This window comes from Tamandua tetradactyla, chromosome 6, assembly GCF_023851605.1.
Source record: "Tamandua tetradactyla isolate mTamTet1 chromosome 6, mTamTet1.pri, whole genome shotgun sequence".
In the NCBI taxonomy this organism is placed as follows: Eukaryota; Metazoa; Chordata; class Mammalia; order Pilosa; family Myrmecophagidae; genus Tamandua; species Tamandua tetradactyla.
The window spans coordinates 49046932-49071554 of record NC_135332.1 but is presented as its reverse complement, the minus strand read 5'-3'; the positions used below and the strand labels follow the sequence as shown (position 1 = coordinate 49071554).

General features: G+C 53.0%; 1 protein-coding gene across 1 annotated transcript in view; it reads left to right on the top strand.

Annotated features, from left to right (window-relative positions):
- The first annotated feature begins 326 nt into the window (after window positions 1-326).
- RHBDL3 (rhomboid like 3) overlaps window positions 327-24623 on the top strand; it is a 47883-nt gene continuing 23586 nt past the window's right edge. Inside the window, exons 1-4 of the mRNA XM_077165219.1 lie at window positions 327-437; window positions 15888-16046; window positions 20269-20493; window positions 22802-22950. Of these exons, the coding sequence (XP_077021334.1) occupies window positions 327-437; window positions 15888-16046; window positions 20269-20493; window positions 22802-22950 (644 nt within the window). The remainder of the gene's footprint in view (window positions 438-15887; window positions 16047-20268; window positions 20494-22801; window positions 22951-24623) is intronic.

The following is a 24623-nucleotide window of genomic DNA, read 5'->3' as shown; positions in this document are numbered from 1 at the left end:
CCGCGGGAGGCGGGAAGGGAGCGCGGGGGAGCGGCGGGGCCGAGGCCGGCCCAAGGGCGCCCTAGCCTGCGACCCGGGCTCGGAAGCCGGCGGGGCCCGGAGCGCGGAGAAGTTTGGCGGCGGCTGGGTCCCCGCGACCCAGGGTCGCCAGGCGGCGGCGACGCGGAGCCGGGGCCATGGGGGCGGGCGCGGACGGCGGGGCTGGCGCGGGGGCGGCGCGGCGCACACCGAGTCCCCCGAGCCGCGTGGCCGCCGCGGCGCAAAGTTAGCCCGGCGCCCCGGGACGAGCCCCGCAGCCGCCGGCCGCCCCGGAGCCCGCCTTGGCCATGGGCGAGCACCCCAGCCCGGGCCCCGCAGTGGCCGCCTGCGCCGAGGCGGAGCGCATCGAGGAGCTGGAACCCGAGGCTGAGGAGCCGCTGCCCGCCGCGCCCGAGGACGTGAGTGCCCCTTCCCCCGCCCGGGCAAACTTTCTGCGGGGGGGCGGGCGGGAGGGGAAGGGCTGCCCCCGTCTCGGCACCCCGCGGGGCAACTTGGAGGTCTCAAGGTGATGCGGGAGCGCCCGGTATTGGCCGGGTCCCCGCGGGCGGGAGGGGGCGGAGGGACGGGGCTCCCCGAAATGCCCGCGCGCGCCACCCCCCACTAGGGCTCCCGCGGCTTCCCTGCGGGACGCAGCTCTGGGACCCGCAGCTCCCGCCGCTGCGCCGGGGACCGGTCGGCCGCCGGGGCTCCCTCCCCGCGGCTGGCGCAGTGCCCGGGACGCGGCGTTTTCCCGCAGAGGCGGCCGCGTCAGAGCCGTGACTCCCCCTCCCCTCCCACTCGCGACCTGCGGGCCCTCGGAGCCCCGGGAGGGGGCGGGCCCCGCAGAGTCCCCGGCCCCCTGCAGCGCAGACCGGTCTAGTGACCCCCAGCTCGGCTCCCGGATTGACTGCCGCCCCGGTACCTGCCCTGTCGCGACGCTGACTGAAATTCAAACTGACCCCTGGCCCTGAACCCGGCCACAGGAGGGGGACTGGGGCGGTTTTGTTCCCAGAGGGTGCTCAGGAGTCTGAGACCTCGTCGTCGGTGCCAGGGATGTCCCCTGGGCAAGTTTAGGCAGCGACTGCCCCAGAGGTCTCCTCTGCCATCTGCCGCCTGGGTCTCCCCCTGGTCCTGAGAACCATCGACTCCACCAACACTGGGGAGTCCTGGGAACTGGAGTTTCCTAAGCGTCTCCCTTCCGGGGTTAACCTGCAAATAGAGGTGAAAAGAAAATGACAGCCGCCCTGCTCTGCCCCATCCCCCCCGTCACGGTGGAGAGAGAAGCCAGCCCCCCCCCCCCCCGCCCCCACCCCACACCCGTACAAAATCGAAGCTGAAAAGTCTGAATGTAGAGGGAAGGGGGACTTAAGATCTTCTCTCCCCTTGCCATTCTATCACTTCCTCTAGCCCCAAACTCCTGGTAGAATCTCACTTCTCACTGCTTAGACACAGCTTTGAAAAAGACTGGGTGGGTTTCTGAAACCTCCCCCAAACTGCAAAAATATTCGTGCTTAATGTAGGAGTCAGTTTTCCTGTTGGGGGTCTCTAGCCCCAGGGCCTCATGGCAATACACGACACTTGCATTCCCAGGGCTGGGTCATAGATGTGGACATATAAGCTGTGGGCAGCAGAAGTTAGTACAACCACTTAGAGTTGGGTGCCTTGTCCTGCTCATCTCTCCACATGCCTGTCCCAGAACTAAGGAGCACCTTCCCGCCCCCACCGTGAGTTCCCTCCTATGCTCAGCGCAGGCTCATTGCAGGGACCTCTTCCCAGGTTTTCCCTGGTCTCTTGTGGTGGGTTCTTGAGTCTGATGGTGTCTCCCTGGCAGCAGCTGGGAGACTATGTCAGAAACATCAGAGGGCTACAGAGGCCTTGCTGATAAGTGTGTTTCTTTCTTTTTCTCCTCTTCTCCTTCTCCTGCATGGCCTCACTCTCTGCCAGCACTGGAAAGTCCTGTTTGATCAGGTATGTGAGCAGTTAAATCCCCCTTTCCTTCCAGCCCTCCCTGCAACCAGTCTCCCTGCTTGCGTGGGCTTCCCTAGCTCTGCACTCCAGAGACGGTGACGTGGGATGGGGGTGTGGCTTAGTGCATCTCGGGCTGAAAGACTCTGCTCTCCACTGCTCTTCAGGTATTGGTAGGCAGTGGGCTCCCCTGAGATTATTCCTCCTTTCCTCCTCCTCCCAAGTCTACATGGTTTATACCAGGTAGAAACTGGATAATGTTTATTGAGTGCCTGAAAAATTCTCCATATGCCAGGGGATTGCAGTAGGGAGGCTGGTGAGTTGGAAGAAAGACTTAGCTCAACATCCCTCTTCCACCATTAGAGGTCCATGACCACCGCTGAGATAACATCTCTGCCATCCTTGGGTGACTCACAATGCATGCTCTTTTGAAGCCTAGTCAATTTCTTTGTTTCTGCAGTAGGGACGGGAAGTATTGGGGGGTTGCAGATGGAAAATAGCTTGTTGTTATTTGCAATGCCTAGAGGCTAACTGTGGGGAGTGGAGCTGAGAGTGCAATGTGTTGGCTTTCACGTTTGGAGACGGACATTGGACCATCAGCAAGGGAATGGCTGTCTTCTTTGCCTGGTACTCATGTTGGGTGCTGTTGTGTCTCCTAAGATTTCCCTGCCTCCCCCTCCCTGAGTGTTTCATAATGCTGATGTATGAGATGTCCCAGTGTGGGGAAATAGTGTGAGCTGTGGTCCTGGGTGAGAGTGATTGTGCCATGAAGTTTGAGCAAGTAAGAGATCAGTGTGGTTGGGCCAGAAAGAGTATGATATGAAGCTGGGTTAGAGTGGGATATGGAGCTGAAAAAGTAGCTTGGAGCAAACTGTATCCTGTATACAAACTTTGAAAGCTTTTAGCAGATTGTTTTGTAATCCATGTTATGCTTTGGAAAGATGTGCGATAGTGGGATAGAGGTAAGAGGGATTGCAGGGATGTGAGAATCCAGCTCCTGAGAGAGCCTACTGCAGTGAATGGAGAGGAATACCTTGGCTTCGAAGATGACAGTGAGTATGGAAAGGAAGAGGAACATGGGGCTTAGAGAATTGGAGGATCTTAATGAATGATATGCATAACCTCAAGATTCTGAACCTGAAAATGAAACATAGGAAAGTTGGCAAAAATGACAACTTTGGTTTCAGACAAGTTCAACTTGAAGAGCCATCTAAGTGCAGATGTTTAAGTGGACTGAAGATACAAAATGCAGCTTAATGGCATGGCAGACCTGGGGTGAGGAGTTGGGGGGGTGTCATCCAATTACCATGGAGGCCTGGCTGTGGTTCGTGGGGCATCCACTGGCTTCTGTTGTGATGGGGTGGAACGTCCTTGCCTTGGCTCCCAAGTGCCACCCACTCTCCCTCTGGCTCGTAAGAGCATGGCAACGGCTGGCCTGATACCCTGAGGCAGAAGGTAACTGGCACTGCTGCCACCACCACCACGACCAGCAAGCTGCCAGCCTTTCACACCTCTGATTTAGAATCAGAACCTAGAACAAAGTGTACCATTTCTTTTTTTCTCTGTCTGTGGCTCTCTTTCTCACTTGGTTAATTTCCTTTGCCAGTCCTTGCCTGTGTTTACATTTTTTAAATGAACCATTTGGGTGAATGGAGGGAAATTTTAGTCAGGGAAATTTGGAACTTGAGGGAGCAGAGAAAATGCATAGCACCTAATATTTGCAGGTTGCTATGAAATCCAATTTCTACAACTGAGTGGTCTGGGTGTCACGAGAGCATCCCCCTGCTTCTGAGAAGGCCCATGCAGAAACCATTTTGGATGGACAAAATTAATTCTAGGAAAGAAACTACTAAAACTTAACTCTAGGAAAGCAGTTTGTCTCACTGTATGTTCTGCCTTAAGTCTGCTGCCATCCCTACTTCCTCCTGCAGAATTAGAAGCCCATTTCTACTTTCTCTCCTTCTCTTGGTGCTTGGTGTTTAAGGAGAACTGCTCATGAGCAGGGCTTTGACCACATGTCCAGCCTCTCTGCGCTCATTTTCCTACTTTGTGAAGCCATAGCTGGACTACTCCCCGATGGGGACAAATGAGCACTATGTATGTAGTGTCACAAAAGGACACCAACCTCAGAAGGATTCCAAATTGTTCAGAAAGCTGAAGTGTTTTACCCTGTCTGCCTCCCCCTCTGGGTCTTGTCCGTGAAGGTAGGGCTTGGCGATTGGTGAGCTTGGTGTGTTTAGGAAAGAAAGTTTGGCTGGGGGTTACAGGCAGCCTCCGTGCTGTTTTATACAGAGATTAACAGCACTCATCCGTCAAACTGTGGCAATGGGACAGTGATTCCCATGATACCTGTCAAATCCTTTCAAACAAATATGGCTAGGGAGTTCACCTGGCAGAGGGCAGTGGGATGGGAGGCCTCAGGGAGGCATGTCCTCCTCCCCTTCTAGGGAGGGGAAAGAACCCTGGATGTGGAATCAAACAGACCTGGGTTCAAGTCTTACCGACTTTTTGGCTGGGGTCAAGTTGCTTTAGCTTTTTTTTTTTTTTTTTTTTTTAAAGAGGGAGGAAGGGAAGGAAAGACAGAGAGAAGGAAGGAAGGAAGGAAGAAAGGGAAACATCTTTAAACATTTTCTTGTTTTTATTGTATTTTGTTTGTTTGTTTGTTTTTTACATGGGCTGGGGCCGGGAATCGAACCGAGGTCCTCCGGCATGGCAGGCAAGCACTTTGCCCGCTGAGCCACCGCGGCCCGCCCCTGCTTTAGCTTTTTGAGCCTCAGTTTCCTCATCTGTAAAATGGGGAGCTATTTAACTTGAGGGGTAACTGTGAGATTAAATAGAAGCAGAAACTCCCTCAGCAATGCCCAATAACCAGTGGATGCTTATAAACAGTGTCTCTTGACTGGGAATCAGAATTTGCTGGGAAGCCGCACAAGGACCACCTCTGAGCTTAGGCCCCCATAGCGGCTCGAAATCGGCTCCTTCCCCTTCTGGCCTCCTGGAAAGAGAGATCAACTTCTGAACCCAGAGGATTTTTCTACTTCCTTTCCCCAAGTGTCTCTCCTCCCCAGACCTCTTCCCCAGCCTGTGGCCTTCTCTTGGCCTGACCCTGTCGCCCATCTCATTTGCAGTCTTCCTGCAAGCTTTCCTAAGGGGGTCCGAGAGCTGAAAAGAGGTTCAGATAAGAGCACTGAATGGGTTAGCAAAGAGCTGCAGAGAAAGCACCTGCCCCACAGACTGCAGCAGCCCCTGGAACACACAATTAACCAACAGAGGATTCCCAGAGAGATGCGATGCCATGGGTTTAACTGGAGCCTCACTAGGACTCTGCACCCCCAGCCCCTATCAGGTTGCCTCCAGTACTCTGGAGGCTGCAGACTTCCCTCCGCCACAAAGCCAAGTTCAGAACCTACCCCTGCCCCAGTGACCCCATCAGCCATGCTGGTGTTAATTGTTTTATCTCTGACCAGTCACAAAAAAATGACAGCACTTGAGCAATAGGGCCAAAGGATCTGAGATAGTGTGTTGCCTGCCTGACACATAATAGATACACGAGTGCTTGAGTGAGCAAGTTGAACTACAGCCCTGCAGGCAGTGACTTGGGTTAAAATACCCTCTCAAAAAAAAAAAAAAAAAAAAAAGAAAACCAAAATCCTCTGAGAGAGTAGCCCCTGACTGTAGAGCTACCTCACCTACTGGGGTTCCCCCTGCCTATGCTGCCAACTTGAAGATTGGTAGAAGCATCTCGTCTGAGCTTCCCATTTTGCAAATGAGGAAACTGAGTCAGTGACCTTCTGTGGCCGCTTGGTGCATTAATGTGAGACCCTGGATAGAACTCAGTTCTTGTTTCCCTCTGACCCATGAACCTGGGCAGGCCTTGCAGACGTCCATCTGCTAACCTGGCGCCCTGGAGGTCCTAAGGTGGGGAGTCCTTTACTGGGGGGACACAGGGGCAGGTCTCGGTCAAGTCCCAGCCGGGCTCCTGCTATCTGTGGGATAAGGGGCAGGCCAGGTAACCTTCCTAAGCCTCATCTTTCTCGTCTGTAATCTGCCTGGAATAATACCTTCCCCGCAGCATGGTCGTGGAGTCTAATGAAATCGTGTGTGTGTAGTACTTGGCATGGGCTGCAGTGAGCTCCTGATAAATATTAATGTTGTTATGTTCCCGGGATTTAAAGAAATAAACACTATTTTCAAAATAAACTCTGACAGTTCATAGATGTGGGTCTTGAGTCAAAGTGGCATGATCCCCAATCTTGGGTTCCTCCCACCCTCTTCCTTGGGCGGAAGCTGGAAGATCACGTTTTCCTCTGAGCATTCCAGGAAGAAAAGAGAGAAGTTTTTGGACAAAAACTGCCTGGGGGAGTGTTGGTAAGGGTTTCCCACCTTGACTCCCTGCATGGTAGGGAAGTGGGATGGGGGAGGAGAGGGGCTGAAGAGTGAGAACAAGGCATCTAGCCGCTGGGTGGGCTGGCACAGGCCTGTCTCTTTCCTGTATTCCAATCTGCCAGTTCCTTCCGGACCTTTGGTTGGTAGTCACTTGGGAGATGGGGACATCAGTCTCATTTCTTGTGTTATAGAAACAAGTCAATACAACTGGAGGTAGCCCCCACTCCCCTTCCTCAAGCTTTTTTGGAGCTGGGTGCAGGTTGGAGTTGGTAAACATTTCTCTGAGGCAGCAAACACTGAGTGTCTACTTCATGCACATATGTCTGTCATCTGGTTTTATTCTCTGTGAGGTGAGTGGTGCTGTCCCCTCTTTGCAGAAGGGGAAACTGAGGCCCCAGGAGGCAGGGCTAGCCCAAAGACACAGAGCAAATGAGGACCCTCTGCAGGGGTCGGGGTGTGTGTTTGTACCCTGAGCTTCTGGATGGCTTCTGAAACAGGGCTTCCCTTGGCCTCCACATCCTTTAGGCTCAGTGCTGTTGGCAGAAGGGCCACAGGAGGCAAAGGAGCATTTGGATGCCCCAGTGTCCTGCCTGCTCTGCTCTATGTGTCAGCATCCTGCCCTCTGCCTCCCCAGGTTCTCTGTGCTTTCTCTCTCTCTCCCCCAGGGGCTTGGAGGGACCCTTTCAAGATTGCCAGGAGATGCAGCAGTAAGAAAGGGGTTGGGGCTCCCTGGGGAGAGATGGAACAGGTGTAAGACCCTCTACCTGCTCATACCCCCCACATACACACCTCCCCATCTCAGGGCTGCTCCCCTGAGACTCCTGGGGGACTGCGGCTCTAACACTACTTGACTTTAGTCCCCAGGAGGCTGTGACAGGCTGGGCCTGGATGAGTCAGCACAGCCATTACCTCTGCTCTTGGGTACCCAAGGGGCCTGCCTCTGAGTCACAGCCCCCTCCCACCTCCTCAGAGTCCAAGGCTGTGGCAAAGGCAAGAGTCTTTCCTGGAACGGAGCCATCGGTGCACCCTGGGGCCTGGGGCAAGGGGAGAAGCAGGGTCTTCCAGGACCGGAAGGAACTGGGTGGGATGGAAAGCAGCAGCCCCCATGCCTCGCTGTCCACCCAGCCCCAGCTTCCTGCATTCCAAGGAAAGTCTGAGGCCTCTTCTCTGTTCTCACTGCCTGGGTGTGCAGAGAGCTGGATGGTTTTCTGGAAACGTGCCGATTGTCCAGTAGCTCAGCCTGGGCGCTGGCCAGGGCATGGGTGGGGAGGGGCAGTGGGGATGTGGGTCTCTCTGCTGAGGTGAGGGTGTTCGTTCTAGCTCCCTAACCAGCCTGCCAGTCCTGGACCCTGGGATTCAGCTGACTTAAGAGGACAGGGTGCTCAGAAGCCTGGCTTCGGAGAAGTCTCTGTGAGAAGGGTGAGCTGCCCGACCCCAGCCCCCTGCAGGGGCAGCTGAAGGAACAGAAAGAACCCACGTGGGCCTCCTGGAATCACTGAAGCTCCCCCAGCGGTCAGAGGTCTGGCCTGGCCAGAATTACGGGGTAGAGCCACAGGGCCTGCCTGCCTCCATCTGTGTTCCCCAGGACAGATGGGTTAGGAACTGGTCTCTCCTTCCCAGGGAGGCCTGAAGTCTTTAAAACTTCAATCCCAGCCCCAGCTTGGAGCAGGCAAGATGGCCCTGTTCCACTCACCCGAGCGCCCCTGGACAGGTTGTTACTTCTCTGAACCTCCGTTTCCTTTTCTGTTAAATGGGACTAATAATACCCACTCTAGGGTTGGTGTGAGAATAAAAATAATAAAATATATGTAAAAATCAGCATTTTAAAGAGTATGGGGGGGTGGGAAGCCTAGGGAAGGGTGTGAGATGGTTTTCTTTCCGAGGTGAATTAGCATCCTCATTTGCAAGGAAGAGGAACTGAAGGAGACCATTCGGACTCCCATAACCTCACCTCTTGACCTCAGCAGCTGCAGGCCTGGACCTAATTTATGGGGCTGTAAATATCCATGAATGGGCCAGAAGCCCCTGGTGGGCTTTGGCTGTTGGGTGGGGAAAGCTCTGCTGAGCCATAACCCCTGGGCCACCTCGTTAATTCTGCTGTGCTCAGAAGCAGGGGGGTGGTGTGCCGTGGTAACCACCCCCCAAGTGGGGAGGGGCAGTGCCCGTACCTCCCGCCCTGCCCTGCCCCAGTGTCTAGGCCCTGTGCTCCTTCCCCAGGGCTCCTTCTGCCCTGGTAGACAGGGAGGAGGAGACAGTGGGGAGGGGTTTGGGGAGCCCTCCCCAGATCCCAGATCCATAACTTCTAGATCCGGGAAGGCTTCCCTGGGATGGCAGCTGGTTCATTTGCCCCAGGTGCAGGCTTTGGGGTCCTTGAAAGTGCCTGTACCCCCTACTGATGCCTCTGTAGATTAAGGATGGCGAGAGGGTCCCCACGGGAGAAGAGAATCAGAAAGGAGCATTCAAGCTCTGGATGCAGGTTCCGAACATGCAGCAGTCCTGGAAATGCGGCTAGTGCAAGTCACACATACATAATAGATACAAGGTAGAAGTGTTTTCTTCTTCCTCCATACTTGGTTGCTGCTGGATAAATCGGGACGCCTCGTTCTAGTTTGCTGGCCTGTGGCAGGGGTGGGGGAGCGTAGAGGTGCTGCCGCTCTGGGTGCTGAGCAGGCAAATCCCAGCCCTGGCGAGGTTTGTTCCCTGAGCGCTCAGACCCTGCGGCCCCATTAGGCCAGTCACTGACTCCTCAGCCTCTCCTGGGACCTGGCGGTCCCAGTCAGCCCTCCTGCTGGGGCCTGGATCCCACACACTCCTTGCTTTGCTGGGAGACTCTGGGCAGTGTCAGCTGCCTTGAGGGCCTGTGGAAGGGAGAGGCTGCTTGGGAGCCATCAACAAAGGGCATGGATTTCACAAAGGGAAAAATGGATTCTATTGTGCACTTATGCATTCTTCCCAAAGAGTGTTCCATGAAGTGTTACTATGAAAAAAAACACTATGATGAAAGATCAAGTAAGTTTTGGAAATGGTGGGCTGGACAAAATCAGATTTCTCTACTGCAAGACTCTCTGGGACCCCCTAATATGGTTCAGTGCCTCATGAAACCATGAAAAGAGGGTTTCTCAAGCTTACTGGACCACAGAACCTCTATTCCATCCCCTGTCTTGGGCCTGGTGTTCCACAAACAGTGCAGGGAGAAATCTTGAGTTAGGAACTGTATTTCGTGCAACTGAACAGGCAGAAAAATGGGGACGGCAAGGCTGGAGCCAGCTAGTGCCAACAGAGGACCCCTGCTCTGCTCCCAGCACTGACTTGCTGGGTGTGGTAGTTCGGTTCTGGTGTTGGTTTGGTGAGGTGATGAGGCCCACTTGTCTGGTCCGGCTAGGCCTGGCCTAACCATTGCTGCAAGGCTATTTCGGGGCTGGTTAGTAAACCAGAAGGCTGGTGTATTAAATCATCAGTCAGAAGGCTGGTGTATTAAATCATCAGTCAGAAGGCTGGTGTATTAAATCATCAGTCAGTTGATTGCAGCTGTGGCTGATTACATCTGTGATCAACTGAAGGGCTGTCTCCCACAAATAAGATAATCCAGTCAGTTGCGGATTTTTTTTTTAAGGAAGAAGAGAGACTTTTCACTGCTTCTTTAGCCAGCGAGCCTCTTGTGTGCAGTGTGTCCAGACCTTTCATTAGAGCTGCCAGCATCACAGCCTGCCCTGTAGATTTTGCACTCTTCCATTCCCACGGTTGTGTGAGACACCTTTGTAAATCTCGTATTTACAGATCTGTCCTGTTGGTTCTGTTTCTCTAGAGAACCCTGACGAAAACACTCTGACTTTGAGTTGGCTTCTTTTGTTCTCTACCTCTCTCTGTCTCCAAGATGAAAGAGTGTGATGCCTGGCACAGTTGATCCTTAATAAATGTCTGTTATGGATGGACAAGAGGATTGGAGAAGGGCTTCTCAAACTCTTTTAGCCTCAGCATCATCTGATGGGAGAGAGTGCGGGCTCTGGGATTCCTGGATGTGAATCCATTGTGCCAATGATCAGCTATTCAAACTTGTGCAAATCAGCTCTCCATGTCTCAGTTTTCTCCCCTGTAAAATGGAACTAATAGTAGTATCTGTCTCATAGGTTGTTGTCAGGTTTAAATAGGGGGACCATATACTTTATCAACTGAACTGAAACACTTTTGAGAATGAAAGGGGCATTATTAGCAGTAAATGTCAGACAATAAACCAGGACTGTCCCAGGCAAACCAGGACATACGGTGACTCCAGGTTTCCATGAGGTGGTGCCCGATGCATAATAAACATTTTACATAGATTAGTTTGCATTGTGTTGCTGTTCAATAGTATGCAGAAGAGCAGTTTATAAAACAGTTCAGAGTGGAGTTGCTCTGGTTGAGGAGAGAGAGGGGCCATTCGGCAATCCCCTCTCTAGCCTCCCTCGGCCTTGGGGATCCTGCAGACCCTAGGAGAGTAGTGTCGAAACCACTGAGGTTGCTTTTAGCTCTCCTGTGCTGATCCATGCTTCCCTGACCTGTTGTCCCTCCATCCGGTGCCACCAGGTCCCTCTGACAGCATAGACCTGAGCAGTCCTAGGCCCCACCTCAGCCTGATCTCGAATTTCCCATCAGCCTCTTGACGACCCAAAGATTCAGAATAGAAGAGCAGCAGTCCCCATGGGCCCTAGGCGTGTGGATTTCCCTTTCCCCAACCCTCCTTTGTATATAGGGATGGACTCCCTTACTCCCTGAGAAGAGAAGGAAGAGTTCCTACACTTGATTGTTGGGGAAACTGAGGCATAGTGGTGAAATGATCTGCCCAGGACGTCACAGCTCCTGGGGTCAGCCTTTTCTTCTGGAACTCTCCCCCCCGACCCTTTGTCCTGGAGCGAGGGAACAGGTGCCAACATTACAGAGAGTATTCGGTGGGTTATGTTCCCAGCCTCAGTTTGTAAGTGCCCCAGGAAGGGATTTGGTGGGATATGGGAGATTCTCCTGAGTGTGTGTGAGGCCCTCGGCTGGGAGCACTGGCGACCTAGAGGATTAAGGGGCCAGAGGGCTGGTCGCTGATGGGATTAAAGTCCGTGTGGAGCCTCTCGCAGCTCTTTTCAAGGCCGAGGCAGGTGGGCAGGAGCTGTGGGAAGGAGCTGTCTTTCCCCTCCCTCTGCTGCTAGCGTCCTCCATTCAGGCTGAATATGGACGTGACTGCCCTCCCCTCCGCAGCCCCAGGCCCTATTCAGGAGGCAGCTGCCAGGAGGATGCTCCCCGGCTCCTGCCCCCCCGCCCTCGCCCCATCGTTCATAGCTCTGGCTGCCCCCGGCCGCCCTTGTCAGGCTGCACTTAGACCCAGACCAGACCTCATCCCCAGAGCGTCCCACTGCCAGCGTGGGCACCTCGAAGGCTGGAAGCATGGTGATGGGGTGGGGTGGGGGGGCTTCGGGACCCTCCACATTATTTACTAGGACATGGCACTGAAAGGGCCTGCTCCCCGAAAGCTCCAAACCACGGTGCGATGTGGCCTCATTCCCATCGCAGACCATGGAGGAGACCCAAAGGGCAGAACAAGTGCCCGGAGCGGGTGAGCCCTAGCTGTGCAGGACTTTGCTCCCTTGGTTAGGGCAGTGAGTGACACCGGTCTCGTGGAGCCCACCCCGGTGACCTGGCAGAGCTGCTCGAGGGGAAGCTGGACTCGCTTTACAGATGAGGCCGTCTGCAGTGACACCCTCAATTAGTGAGATGAGAATGTACTTCTGCCTTGTTCGGTGCTCCAATCACTCTCCGTTTCCTTCTGGCATGATGGGACCTACCCCTCTCCCTCCTTCTGCACACTTTCACTGCAGGCTTGCGCTCTCTTTGTTTCCCCTCTCCCTTTCTTTGCCTCCTCCCTGCCCCATGCCACATGCCCTGGGTCAGCCTCTGTGCTTGCTCCCACCTTACCTCTGGCCTGCCCTTCCTTGTGTTGGGGGCGGTGGTTGGAGTGACCTGTGTACATTTGTGGGGCACAGGCAGCTTGCCCTATCCCTGTCCCTCCCTCACCCTAGTCCTCCCCCATGTCCCTGCCGCCTCATTGTTAGGGTAGCTGTGACCCCTCCTTGTCTGGCCCATCTGGCACTAAAGGTAGAGTTTTGGCAGAGAATGGAGGCTCGGCCTGGTTCCAGCTTGCTCTCCGCGGTATGGAGCCTCCCGTGTGCTTGGGGTGGGGTGGGCAGGCTGTGGTGGGGGCTGGGGGTTCAGGGAGCCACGGACAGCCCTGCCACTGGGAGAGCAGCAGGGGGCCCTGGAGGGGGAGGGGGAGGGGAGCAGGTGGTTCTTTGTCTGGAGCTGGAATGACAGAGAGGGGGCATTACCCCCGCCTCCCACTGCCCTCCTAAGTCTCCAAGACAGGCCCCTGGGAGAGGATTGGCGTCCCTGCTCCCAGCACATGCAGGACCACTCAGCCCCCGCCTCCTGAGCCAAACCCCTCTAGGCCGTGGGGCAGGCCACTGTCCATCCCAGCCTGCTCCCAGCTGCAGAGCTCACCGGGGGTCTTCCCAGGACTCAGGGCTGCATTTCAGCCAGTACCTGGTCCCACGATAGTGAGTTCCTGGGATGGAGCAGGGGTTGCCGGCCTGAGGGGAGTGGGAGCTGGAGACACTCAGGGTGGGATGGGTCTCAAGCACCAAGGAAGGAGACTCCCCCTGCCTGCCATGCCACCTTCCCTCTTGAGGTTTCAGTTTCCTCATCTGAGCAATAAAGCTATCAGAATGACTGACGTTTGGGTGTCTTTCCTGCTTTACAAACGGGTTTGCGTTGGGGCTAGGAAACCCCTAGAGCCTCTGCTTCTCCCGGGTCACTCACTTCTCAGGTCCCTGAATTTTGCCTCTGAGCAGCAGAGCAGTCCCTGGAGGCCAAAGGTCAGCGGTGCCCAGCAGTGGTTTAGAGGCAGGGCCAAGCTGCTGGTGGGAGGCGGGGGGGGGGGGGGGGGGGTGGGGGTGCAAATCCTGGCTCTGCGGCTTGGTTGGACAAGTTACTTAGCCTCTCTGTGCTCACTTTTCCATGCCCCCATTTTCTCATCTGTAATATGGAGATAATAAGAGGACCTATTTCATAAGACTGTTGTGGAAGTTCACAGAACTTAAATGCATAAAGTGCTTAGAACGGTATCTGGCCCCAAGAAAACGATCAGCGAATACTAGATGTCATTATTCTTTCAGACCTTCATGGAACAAGGGGTGGGTGAATTTCCTGAAATACTTGATGATGTGAACTGAGATGCTGTCACGCCTAAAACCTGGTATTTGGGGGAAGAGATATGCATATTTTAAAGCAGACCTCATCAGAGATGTCCTTTCCTGTTAGACATGGGGAGACCTGGAGCTGCCTGGACCTTGTGACTCTTTCTCCTGGATGGTGGAAACGCCACACGCAGAATCGTTTTCCTAAAATAGTCTTCGTCGACCTTATTTATAAAAGGGGGAGACGTGGGCTTGGTCTTCGAACTCCGAGAGAAAACTCAGGGGCACATGAGGTCATTCCCGAGGTCAGGGTTTCATTTTGTTTTTTTAAATTTTTGTGGAGGTGAAATTCACATAACCTAAAATTCCCCATTTGATACTGTATGGTCCCACTGATGTGAACCGACATTAGAGAATAAACTTGGAATATGTCATTGGTAACAGAGACCATCAGGAGTTAGAAACAGGGTAAGATAATGGGTAATTGGAGCTGAAGGGATACAGACTGTGCAACAGGACTAGATACAAAAACTCAAAAATGGACAGCACAGTACTACCTAATTGTAAAGTAATCATGTTAAAACACTGAATGAAGCTGCATCTGAGCTATAGTTTTTTGTTTGTTTTTTTATATATATTTTTTGTATTTTTTCTCTATATTATCATTTTATTTCTTTTTCTGTTGTCTTGCTATTTCTTTTTCTAAATCGATGCAAATGTACTAAGAAATGATGAGCATACATCTATGTGATGATATTAAGAATTACTGATTGCATATGTAGAATGGAATGATTTCTAAATGTTGTGTTAGTTAATTTTTTTTTAAATTAATAAAAAAAATTCCCCATTTGAAAGAATACAATCCCAAGGCACTTGGTGTATCCACAGCGGTGTGCAGCCACCACTTCTGTCTAGTTCTAAAACATTTTCATCAGCCCGAAAGGAGACTCTGTACCCATTTAGCAGCTGCTCCCCGTTCCCTTCCTTCCCAAAGTCTGTTGTCTTTTAAAATCTAAATAAGGATTCATTCAAGCCTTGTGAAAAGGGAAACCCTTGGTGTTCCTGCTTCTGGCACATGCAGGGCCACTGGGCTTCCTACCCCGGGCTGAGGCGGCTACTGATACTTTCCTACAGGGTGTGTGTGAGGGGAGGGGCGCAGGGTGGGCTTGGGGAGGGGCGCTGGGTGGGCTTGGGGAGGGGCGCTGGGTGGGCTTGGGGAGGGGCGCTGGGTGGGCTTGGGGAGGGGCTACGAAGAGGGCTGGAGAGCCACGGTTTGCTCTTGGAAAGATGAGTAAAATCTTGTTATTCTTCACTGTTGAGACTTTCTGTAGGAATCGAGAACCTATCTGTCCCTTGGAACATCCACTCCCTATTCAGCATCCAGCACACCTTCCCCAGGTGCCTGGCTCTGTGTTGAGCTCCAGGGATAAGCCGAGAGGCCAGCCTTCAAGGAGCCCGCAGTCCTGGGAGGAGGCCGAGGGCAACATGGGGACTGGGGACGGAGGAGTGGAGGGGCAGAGGTTTGTTAAAGTGCAGGGGGTCTGCGGGAACTGACCACATCTGAGGGAGCCTGCCCTGAGAAATGACATCCGAGTGATCGGCAGAATGAGGAAGAGTTTCCCAGGGAGGCAGGGAAGGCATGGAGCTCTGGGCACAGGGCGCCGTGTGTGCCGAGCCACAGGGGATCAGAGAGCACGGCGTCTTGGGGGCTGGGGGGCCCTGTACAGTCCATTGTGCATGGGCTGTGTGTGCCAGGCGGGGGTGGCAGAGGGGCCAGCAGCCAGATGCTGAAGGTCTTTCAAGGTTGTTTCCTGCCCCCTGGGACCCTCCAGCATTCCCACTGGCGTCCCTGTGGCCCAGCCTTCCTCTACCTGTCACCCTCGGAGGGCTTTCTGCTGAGACGTCTTTCTCCTCTTTCCGTCCTCTCCCCCTTTTCCAGGTGCCAGAAGCTCCTGCTCTTTCTCCACTCCCATCTTCTTACTCCTGCTTTTCCTTCTGTCCAGGACCAGGCGTAAGGGCTGAGGGGAAGGAATTGATCCTCTCTGAGCACCTCGCTTTCCTCTCCCACACTTTCCTCTCCCAGTTGGATTGGACGATCTCAAAAGTCTCCAGGGTCTTCTGGGATGTTCAGTGGTTATCCAGGGGGGGCTTGAAGACATCCCAGGAACTGCCTGGGTCTCTGTTGGCCCAGGGCTGGGGACAGGAGCTGGGGAGCGGTGGTGGTGGAGATTGGGCACCTACATCTGTGCTGAGAGGAGGGTGGTGCCCCTGCTGACCCTATTGCTGTCTGTGCTTCTCCCCCAGTGTGACCCTGGGAACACGGGCTACATCAGCACAGGCAAGTTCCGGAGCCTCCTGGAGAGCCACAGCTCCAAGCTGGACCCACACAAAAGGGAGGTGCTCCTGGCTCTTGCCGACAGCCATGCAGATGGACAGATCTGCTACCAGGATTTTGTCAACCTGGTGAGTGCTCTGGGCTGAGAGGGGCCTGTATGGGTTTGTAGCTTAATTAAAGATACCTATTGACCCACAGCATTGAAAAAAGTCCAGGCTTCAGCAAGTGAAAGGATGCCAGCAATGGGCCGGGGTTTTTTTTGTCTCTCAGACTTCCTTCTGCAATGTCAGCCTATCCTGAAAGCAGCCTCTGGCAATTCTAGACCCCTTCCCTTGTGGCAGCAAAGTGGCTGCAGCTGTTCCAGCCCTTACACCCTGAGGCTTCTTGCCCACAAGGTCTGGGGTTCCTCCCTCCCATTGGCCTGGATTGGGTCAAGTGGTATGTATTGATTGACTCAAGCCTATGAGTATTGATTGTCTCAAGCCTATTAGTACCCACCACCAGAGCTGGGAGTAGGGTCAGTCCCACCAAACTGAAGGACTGGGATTGGGGAGGATATTGTTGGCAGGAGAATGGGATGGGGAGTGGAGGCTAGGAGGGTAGAGCCAGAAGTCCCTGGAGTGTTGGGGCACGTGGCTGGAGGCCAGAGCTCATCAGATCTGCTGGCACGGCCTGGCTATCAGAGGGGCTGTAGATGGGAGGCCCACAAATCCTACCCAATGGCTTGGTGTCCGAGTGGGGACTTCCTCCTCCTCGGGGATTACTGCCAGCTGTCACAGTGGCTATTGTGGTAGAATTGGAGTGAGATTCAGTGGGGTTAAGGAGGCAGCACTTTACACACCGTGGAGTGGCTGGGATATCAGTAGAAGTAGTATGAATTAAAAAGATGAATACAAGGCCAGTAGTAGTCACTCAGTTTCCCAATTGGTGAAATGGATACAGCTGCCACTCTGAGTATCACAAATGGAGGTGGGGGAGGGAAATGACTTGTGTGAAGTTCCCTAGGCTTTTAGGATTCAAAGGCATCTGTGGTGGGGCAGCCCATACCACTCCTCCTGTATGATGCCATGTGAGATCTCATCTCCCGGTTTTAATATCTTCTTGGCTGGGGTGGGGGGTGCCTTTGCTCAGGGGTTAGCACGATTGCAGGGAGCAGTTATGGAGCTTTTAGGGGCAGAGGATCTGATGCTGGGAGGAGACTTGGTGGGGTACAGGGGTGGGCAGGCCTGGGCCGATGGGCTGAGTTGAGCTGAGTGTTCGGTTGAGGTCACAGGGATGTGTGGGTCGGGCCGTGGAGGTGAGCTCTGTGAGCGGGAGCCTGGCAGTGCCCCCGGGCACTAAGCCGCGGGGTGGAGCCTGCACCGGCCCTTTGGCAGCCCCAGCAGCAGTGTGTGGCTGAAACTAGGTGTCCTTGCTGGTCTCAGGGCAGAGCGAGGGCGTGGCTGTGCCTGTGAGATGCTTCTCTGCAGCCAGGCTCAGTGGGGTGCTCTGTGTGAACACCTGACAGCAGGTTATGTATTACTGAGGGGTGCACTGTTGACATTTCTCTCTTAAAGTTCTGAGATGGGGTAGACAGCCGTGCCTGGGTTTGTGTGAGCCGGGCTGTCCTGGAGACGGGGACCAAGAAGTGGGGAAGCCCTGGGTAGGGTAGAAAGCTCCGAGACTGGTTCTGGTCCCACTCCACCTTTGCCATTTCTGGGCTAAGACCCTCGGAACTGAGGTTTTCCCACTTATAAAATGAGGCTAAAGAATACCCTCTTCAGGGTTGTTGCAAGGATTAAATAAGATGAAGTACTGAAAGTTTTTATTGTCTCTTAATGTTCTTCTACCAGGGACACTCCTCTGCTTCCTTTGTGTGCCCTTCCCTGCCCCAGTCCAGCAATAACAGATCCCCCTTACCCAGCGCCCCTCTTTTAGTGACGCCGCACTGCATTCCAGCTGCATGGCCAGGGGTGTCATGTATGGGTGTGCAGCGTTATTCAGTATAAGGGTGCCTGACTGAGGGATGGGTAGGGAAAAAATCTGACCTGGACTTTGCTTACCCAGGCCTAGTATGGGTACAACCCTGGAAGAAGAGGCACAAAGGAGCCGTGGGGGCCAGCATGGACTCTGGAATCAGGCAGATCTGGATTTGAATTGTGACTCTGATTTACTACGTCAGGGTCCATGGGGAAAATTACTCACCCTCTCCAAATGTCATTCCTCATCTTTATTGGGTGGGGATAATACTACCCACCAAATAAATGCAAGGTGCCTTTCTTTGCTGCTATTTCCCCATCTCTCTCCCCTTGTGAGCTCTGTGAGGCCCGAGACCATGATTGCCACGTGGTTCCTATTGTGCCCCGCACTATCCTAGGCACCTTGGGGACAGGGGGCGAACGGTGAACGTGTGTGTGCACACACCTTTTCTCCCATCTCCTGCTGAGCTGTTCCCCACCACAGGTCTTCGCGGCCTCCCACAGTCCCCACCCCAGCTCCCATGGGAGAGCTCCGATTGGGAGAGCTGTGTCTTTAGGACACCCCTCCATCAGAAGGGGCTAGAGTGTGGCTGTGGAGGGTAGGTAGGAGGTGAAGGGGGCCCGGATGTCTGAAGCCAGCGAGGCAGGCCGACCGCTGGGTGAAGGAGTGGAGCTCTCCTGAGGATGTGTCCGAGCAGCTTCTGGCAGTTGAGGGCAGGGCTGGTCCTCGGGTTCTGCAGATGCCCTGATGGTCCGACCAGTCCCCTGGCGGGCCAGAGGTTTCGGGTTCCGCGAAGGCACCCGGGGGGTGGTGACCTTCCTCAGGCGCTGGCGGCCTCTCACCTGTGGTGCTGGGCACAGGCCTCCCCACTCTGGGTCCCCTTTACCCTTGGAGCCCTAAAAAAACTCTCAACTTTTTTTTTTGAGGAAGTTTGTCCTCAATTTCCAGAGATAAGCGGGAGGCTCGGAAAGCCCTGCTGCAACTCTGCAGCCTCCTGGGAAATGCTGGCTGGGGTGGGGAAGGCACAGAGAGGGAAAGGAGTGGGAAGCTGTCTTTGAACACTTACCCAAATACTTCCCGCCTCCCCTAACTCCTTTCTCCTCCTGAGAGGAGAGTTAGCAGCTTTTATCCCATAAGATGACACAAAAGTCTGGAAACAGAGACAACATCATCTGGCCATGTATGTAAGGCACAGTAAACCATTTACCATTTATTTGTCCATGTTTCACACTTGACGGCCATACTATTGAAGCAGACAGCCCAGGTTCATACTCTGTTAAAATTTAGGTGTCCCCCAGTCCAGGAGTTAGACTCTCCACCTTTGGCCATGACTTCTGGAGCTCCAGCCTCCGAGAGGGGCAGGGGACAAGCCACCGTGGCTCAGTGTGGGTGGTGGAGGGGCCCAGACTCACCGACTGAATTTCCTGGCTCTGGAAAGAGGGGTGTGTGTTTCCTCTGGAGACTCTCCACGGCCCGGACTAAGGCAGGGATGAAGGAGCCGGCCTGCCGGAGCTCCGGGACCTTCGTGACCCGTGAAGCTCAGGGTGTTTGGGGGCACGTGCTGGTTTGTGGCACGAAGCAGGTGAGAATCCTGATTTAAGCTAGAAAGGAGAGTAGAGACCAATCTAGACCAGCGTTTTCAAAGATGAGGGAAACTGAGGCCCAAGGAGATGCATTGCCCAACATCACTTAGTTGTGTAGTAGAAGCCCAGGACTAGACCCCAGATCTCCTGGTCCAATGCTGATTTCTTTTCTTTGCAATCTTGTCCATCTAGCAAAGGATTGCAGCTTAACCAGGGCTGCCCATCTCTTTCCAAGCTAGTGGAGGAGGTCGCTCACTCCTACCCATCCTTTAGTTCTCACTCAGATATCACCTCCTCTGGGAAGCCCTCCCTGATCACTGAGGAATAGGGTTGTTCTTCCTCTGTGCTCCCAGAACAGGCATCATTCTGAACTGTGATTGCTGGAAACGTAACTGTCTTGAGCAATACCATGTCACCTGTGTCTGGCAACGTGCCTAACCCTCAATAAGTTGTGACGGATGGGTGATGGATGGGTGGGTGGAAGAAAAGTATGGTGAATAAGAATACAGGCTCTCGAGCCTTACTGGATTGGAACCTGATGGGTTACTAAAATTCTGTGCCTCCATTTCCTCATTGGGCAGAATGGGGATATTCTTAGCCCGTATCCAATAGGTAGACTAATTGTATCAAATGGGCCAAAACATGGGAAGTGCCTAGAATAACCTCTGACACATAATAAGATCTCAGTGAATGCGCCTTCTTATTATGTATTATAGAAGAAAAAGAAAGGTGGGATTAGGCCTGGCTCAAGCTGCTGCTGGCTGACATCCTGGCTGTGGTTCTCTCCCCCACCCGGTTTCCTGAATAGATGAGCAACAAGCGGTCCAACAGCTTCCGCCAGGCCATCCTGCAGGGGAACCGCAGGCTCTGCAGCAAGGCCCTGCTGGAGGAAAAGGGGCTCAACCTCTCACAGCGACTGATCCGCCACGTGGCCTACGAGACCCTGCCCCGAGAGATTGACCGCAAGTGGTACTACGACAGCTACACCTGCTGCCCCCCGCCCTGGTTCATGATCACGGTCACACTGCTGGAGGCAAGGGCGCGGCAGGGAAGGGGGCTGCGTGGCCTCGGGGGAGGGGCGCATGGGGTGAGGAGCAGAGAGAGTGTCTGCGATTGAAGGGGGGTGGTTCTCTCCACTGATGGGAGTAGGTTGAGGGTCGACTAGCAGTGGCCATCCCAAGGCAGGCCACGGTGAATACATTGTTCTAATCCCTGGACCACAAAGAGATATTCCAGAGATGATTATTACTTCAAACAGTATTCAATGCAGCAAAGTCCCCACCCAAATAGCAGAAACCAAAACAATGTAGTAAGTTTATCGATTTGCAGGATTTAGCCAGGCTAGCGCATTAAAACCTATTTATTTTAGTTCCTCCCTGGGTGGATAACTGTGGACAAGTCACTCGCTCTCCTGGGACCCCAATTTCCCACCTTTAACCGGGAATAACAGACCTGCCCTCCCCTCCCCTATTGAGACTGAGAGAATGGCCGTTGGTGCTTTCTGAACACAAAAGCATCCCACAAACACCTATGAGAGGAGGTATTTAAGTGCTTAATGAACAGGTACATATGAGCTTATATAGTTTAGAGAACAGTCTCCCCTTAGAGAGTCATCTGTGCCTGTTGTTATATAAAAAGTCTCCTGTTTATGCAACCAAATCCAAAGGCACCCCTATCCGAACTGGTGCCTGCACATGATGAGCTCTGAATGCTTTTAGCTGTTCCACCCAAGTGCCTGAAGCCCCAGCACCACTGCCCCAGTGCCCCAACTCCTGAATGGATATTTGACTCTCCTTTGGTGGTTTATAATCTCCTGTTTCTCTTCCAGAGCCACGGGCCTAATTACTGCCTCTGCATATATTCTTATAAAGTTCCTGCCTGATCAAACTACAGGATGGTTAAACTCCATGGTGCCCTTCTTCTTTTTTTAGTTATCAGAATATCTTATCTGTGGGCCAGAGCTCCTCTGTTCGTTGTTATGGCTTCATCCAAGCACATGTTGAAGCTGTGGTTTTCTGAGATATTCTTGGATTCGTCTTAAAGGACTTACTGTGTTGATCTATTTATTAACTTCTATTTGAGAACCAAAATAACAAGATGCTGTGGAAGCTGTGTTTGCTGCCAGGCCACCTGCCTGGTATTGGATGGACAGAACAGCTCCCCAGAGAGCCCAGGGGGTGCGGCCTCCACGGGGCCTAAACCTTTCCCAGGCTTAGCACAGGGAGGTTTTAGACTGCCACTAATTATAGCTGAGCATGTGCTGAGCATGGGGCTGGCTCTTTGTGTACTTTGTCACTTGTAAACCTCATGAAAGCCCTGGAAGTATTGGTATTGGCATCCCCATCTCCAGATGAGGAAACCGAGGGCCAGAGAATTCAAATAATTTGCCCAAAGTTATTCAGAGGAGGCAGCTGTGTCCAGGTGGTCCATTTCCAGAGTGCTTTCAAATTTCTGAAAATCTCAGCAATGTAAACTCAAACCACCCATCTAGAAGAAATGGAAAAATGCTCAAATAGCTGAAATAACTATTTCGAAGCCCTTGTACTAAAGCCCAAGGCTTTTGCCTTGCGTACAAGTTCTGATGACCTGTTTTTTTCATTCCATAATTGTAAATTTAAGTGGCATAGGGCAAGCTACTAGAAGGCACTACCAACATGCAACTAGAAGTTGCAGCTGACAATAAGGGGAAGGAAAAGCAGATCTAAGGGCAGGCCACGGTGGCTCACCAGGCAGAGTTCTCACCTGCCATGCCAGAAACCCGGGTTCGTTTCCTGGTGCCTGCCCGTGCGAAAAAAAAAAAAAAAAAGCAGACCTAAGTCTTTGGGGTCATTTAGTGTAGGAGCAAAACCCCATATACTTTGATTGCTGGAGAGGATCACACTCATAGGCCAGATCAATACAAATACCCTGATTAAGAATATAGGGGCATGCATGATACATGTGAGACAAATGCAAAAAAATAGTTAAAACAAATACTTTTTTATGCCTTAAACAAGTATCTACAGTCATTTGCAAACTCTACTTATATGGAATGCCGTATCCCCCAAGAAGATGAGGGAGTCGTTCCTGCAGAAAGGTGAGGGAGCTGTACCCTCCCAGCTCTTCCTGCCTAGCATCAAGGAAGTGTGCCACAAAAGACCACGTGACCATCGTGAGAATATTTAATAGTGAGCCAGAAATGGGCAGCGGGTGGGTGAAAGCTCAGTTGGGCGCTGCCGTGGGGGCGTCTCTCATTCTCTGGAAAGGACAGATGATGACAGCTTCCTCTAGTAAGCGCAAGAGGTGGTGCCTGGGCAGTGTTACACCTAGTAACACGCCCCCTCTTCTGTACTTTCATCCAGGTTGCGTTTTTCCTCTATAATGGGGTATCCCTGGATCAGTTTGTACTGCAGGTAACCCATCCACGTTACCTGAAGAATTCACTGGTTTACCACCCGCAGCTCCGAGCCCAGGCTTGGCGCTACCTGACATACATTTTCATGCATGCAGGGTGAGTACTTCTTTTTTTTCCTGTGTATCAAGAGCCCCTTTAGAAAAATAAGTGTCCAGATAACACAGGGTGAAATACAGTTTTTTAGTTTATTCGTATCTACTGAGGCACAGGTTTTGATGTGGCTTTTTGAAACTCATGCAGTACCAAAATATACAAATAAATTATTGAGAGCATCTGGGAGAAGGGAAAATATGGGGAGGAAAATGCAGCAAGATTGGTACATACATACACAGCATGTGATTCTTATTAGATGTATGTTGCAAAAATTTGTTCTGAGCTTCCTCGTGACTAAAGCAAAGAGGAAAATGTGTTCAGCTACCAAATTGATTGTGCATAAACTGTGTGGCGAGTGCCCCCAAGAAATAAAGGATCAATTTGTTGAAATGACCTTCCTCCAAGGTGGTTTCCACATATGGTGAGGGTCCTCTGAGGAACTCTAGGAATACTTACAGTTTCTCTTTGCGGAACCTCTTTAGGGGTTGGAACAAGTTCTCACTGGTGTTTCCTACCTCATAACCATTATAAGGATTCACCGGCTGGCCGGGTGATCACCCAGATCCAGTCTCCTTAAAGAGTAGCCCCTTGGCTGGAGACCATTTTTATGTAGTAGAGATGCTGAGTTTGGAAAGCAGTATCCCAGGACACCAGGCCTCCATGGGTCTTCTGCAGCATGTCTAGAGAAGTGAAGGAATTCCCTGTTAGTCTAGTAAATGCCCTGGGGGTGCCTGACCCTGGGGTTGGAAATGGGAAACAGAACTCCAGTGGCTCCAGCATGCCCATTCCTCAGCAGAAGTGTTCATAGTGGCCAAGAGCGAGCCCTACAGTGAGGGTCCCTTCCAGATGAGCCTCCAAAGTTGGCCTAAGAGCCAACCCCAATTGGCTGCATCTGCTGGAGAAGGTGCTTTGGGATGAGGAGACCTCTCTGTGGTTGCCAATGAATGTCTACCATCTGGGCCCAAGGAGACAGTACGGGCTGTTTACCTTGCCTGATGTGTCCCAGGCTTCTCATGGGCCTAAGGAGCAGAGTGGAGGAAGTATGTCACTCTTCGGTCTCCTCATGAACCATGATGCTGGAGGCAGCAGAAACTGGGGGCTTCTCTGCCCCGGCTGCTCAGCACTGTGGCTGTGCCTGGGGTGGGGCTGCCTGCTTTACTTCCAGACTGCCTTTGACCCTTGACCCATCAGGGTGGGAAAGGATGATGCCTAAAGCCTCCTTGCTCCATTCTCTGCCTCCTGGAGCTAAAAGCTGGAGAGTGGATAAGGCGCAGATGGTGACCTTAGTCCTTTCTCTCACAGTTGCTCCTATGGGGCGGTGCCTAACAGGGGGGACCTCGAGGAGATTCTCCAGGTCCGTGGAGTTTGAGGGAGGGGCTCTTGTCTGGTGCAATAAAATGGGCAGGAGGCAGGAGCAGCTGGCCAACATCTAGGGAGGACTGACACAAAAATGTGACCTATTATTCTGAGACACACTCTGGGCCTGGGAATCCAGTAACCACTGTGAGGGGGAAGAGCTCAGAATTGGGAGGTGGGAGCCCTGGGCTCCCCTCACCTGGCCTCCTCTACTCTCAGGTTCTGAGGCTATAAAACAAGCGGATGGGACCAGAAAACCTCTGAGGTCCCTCATAGAATCTGATGCCATCACCCATCTCCTTTCCAGTGAATTTTTCTGA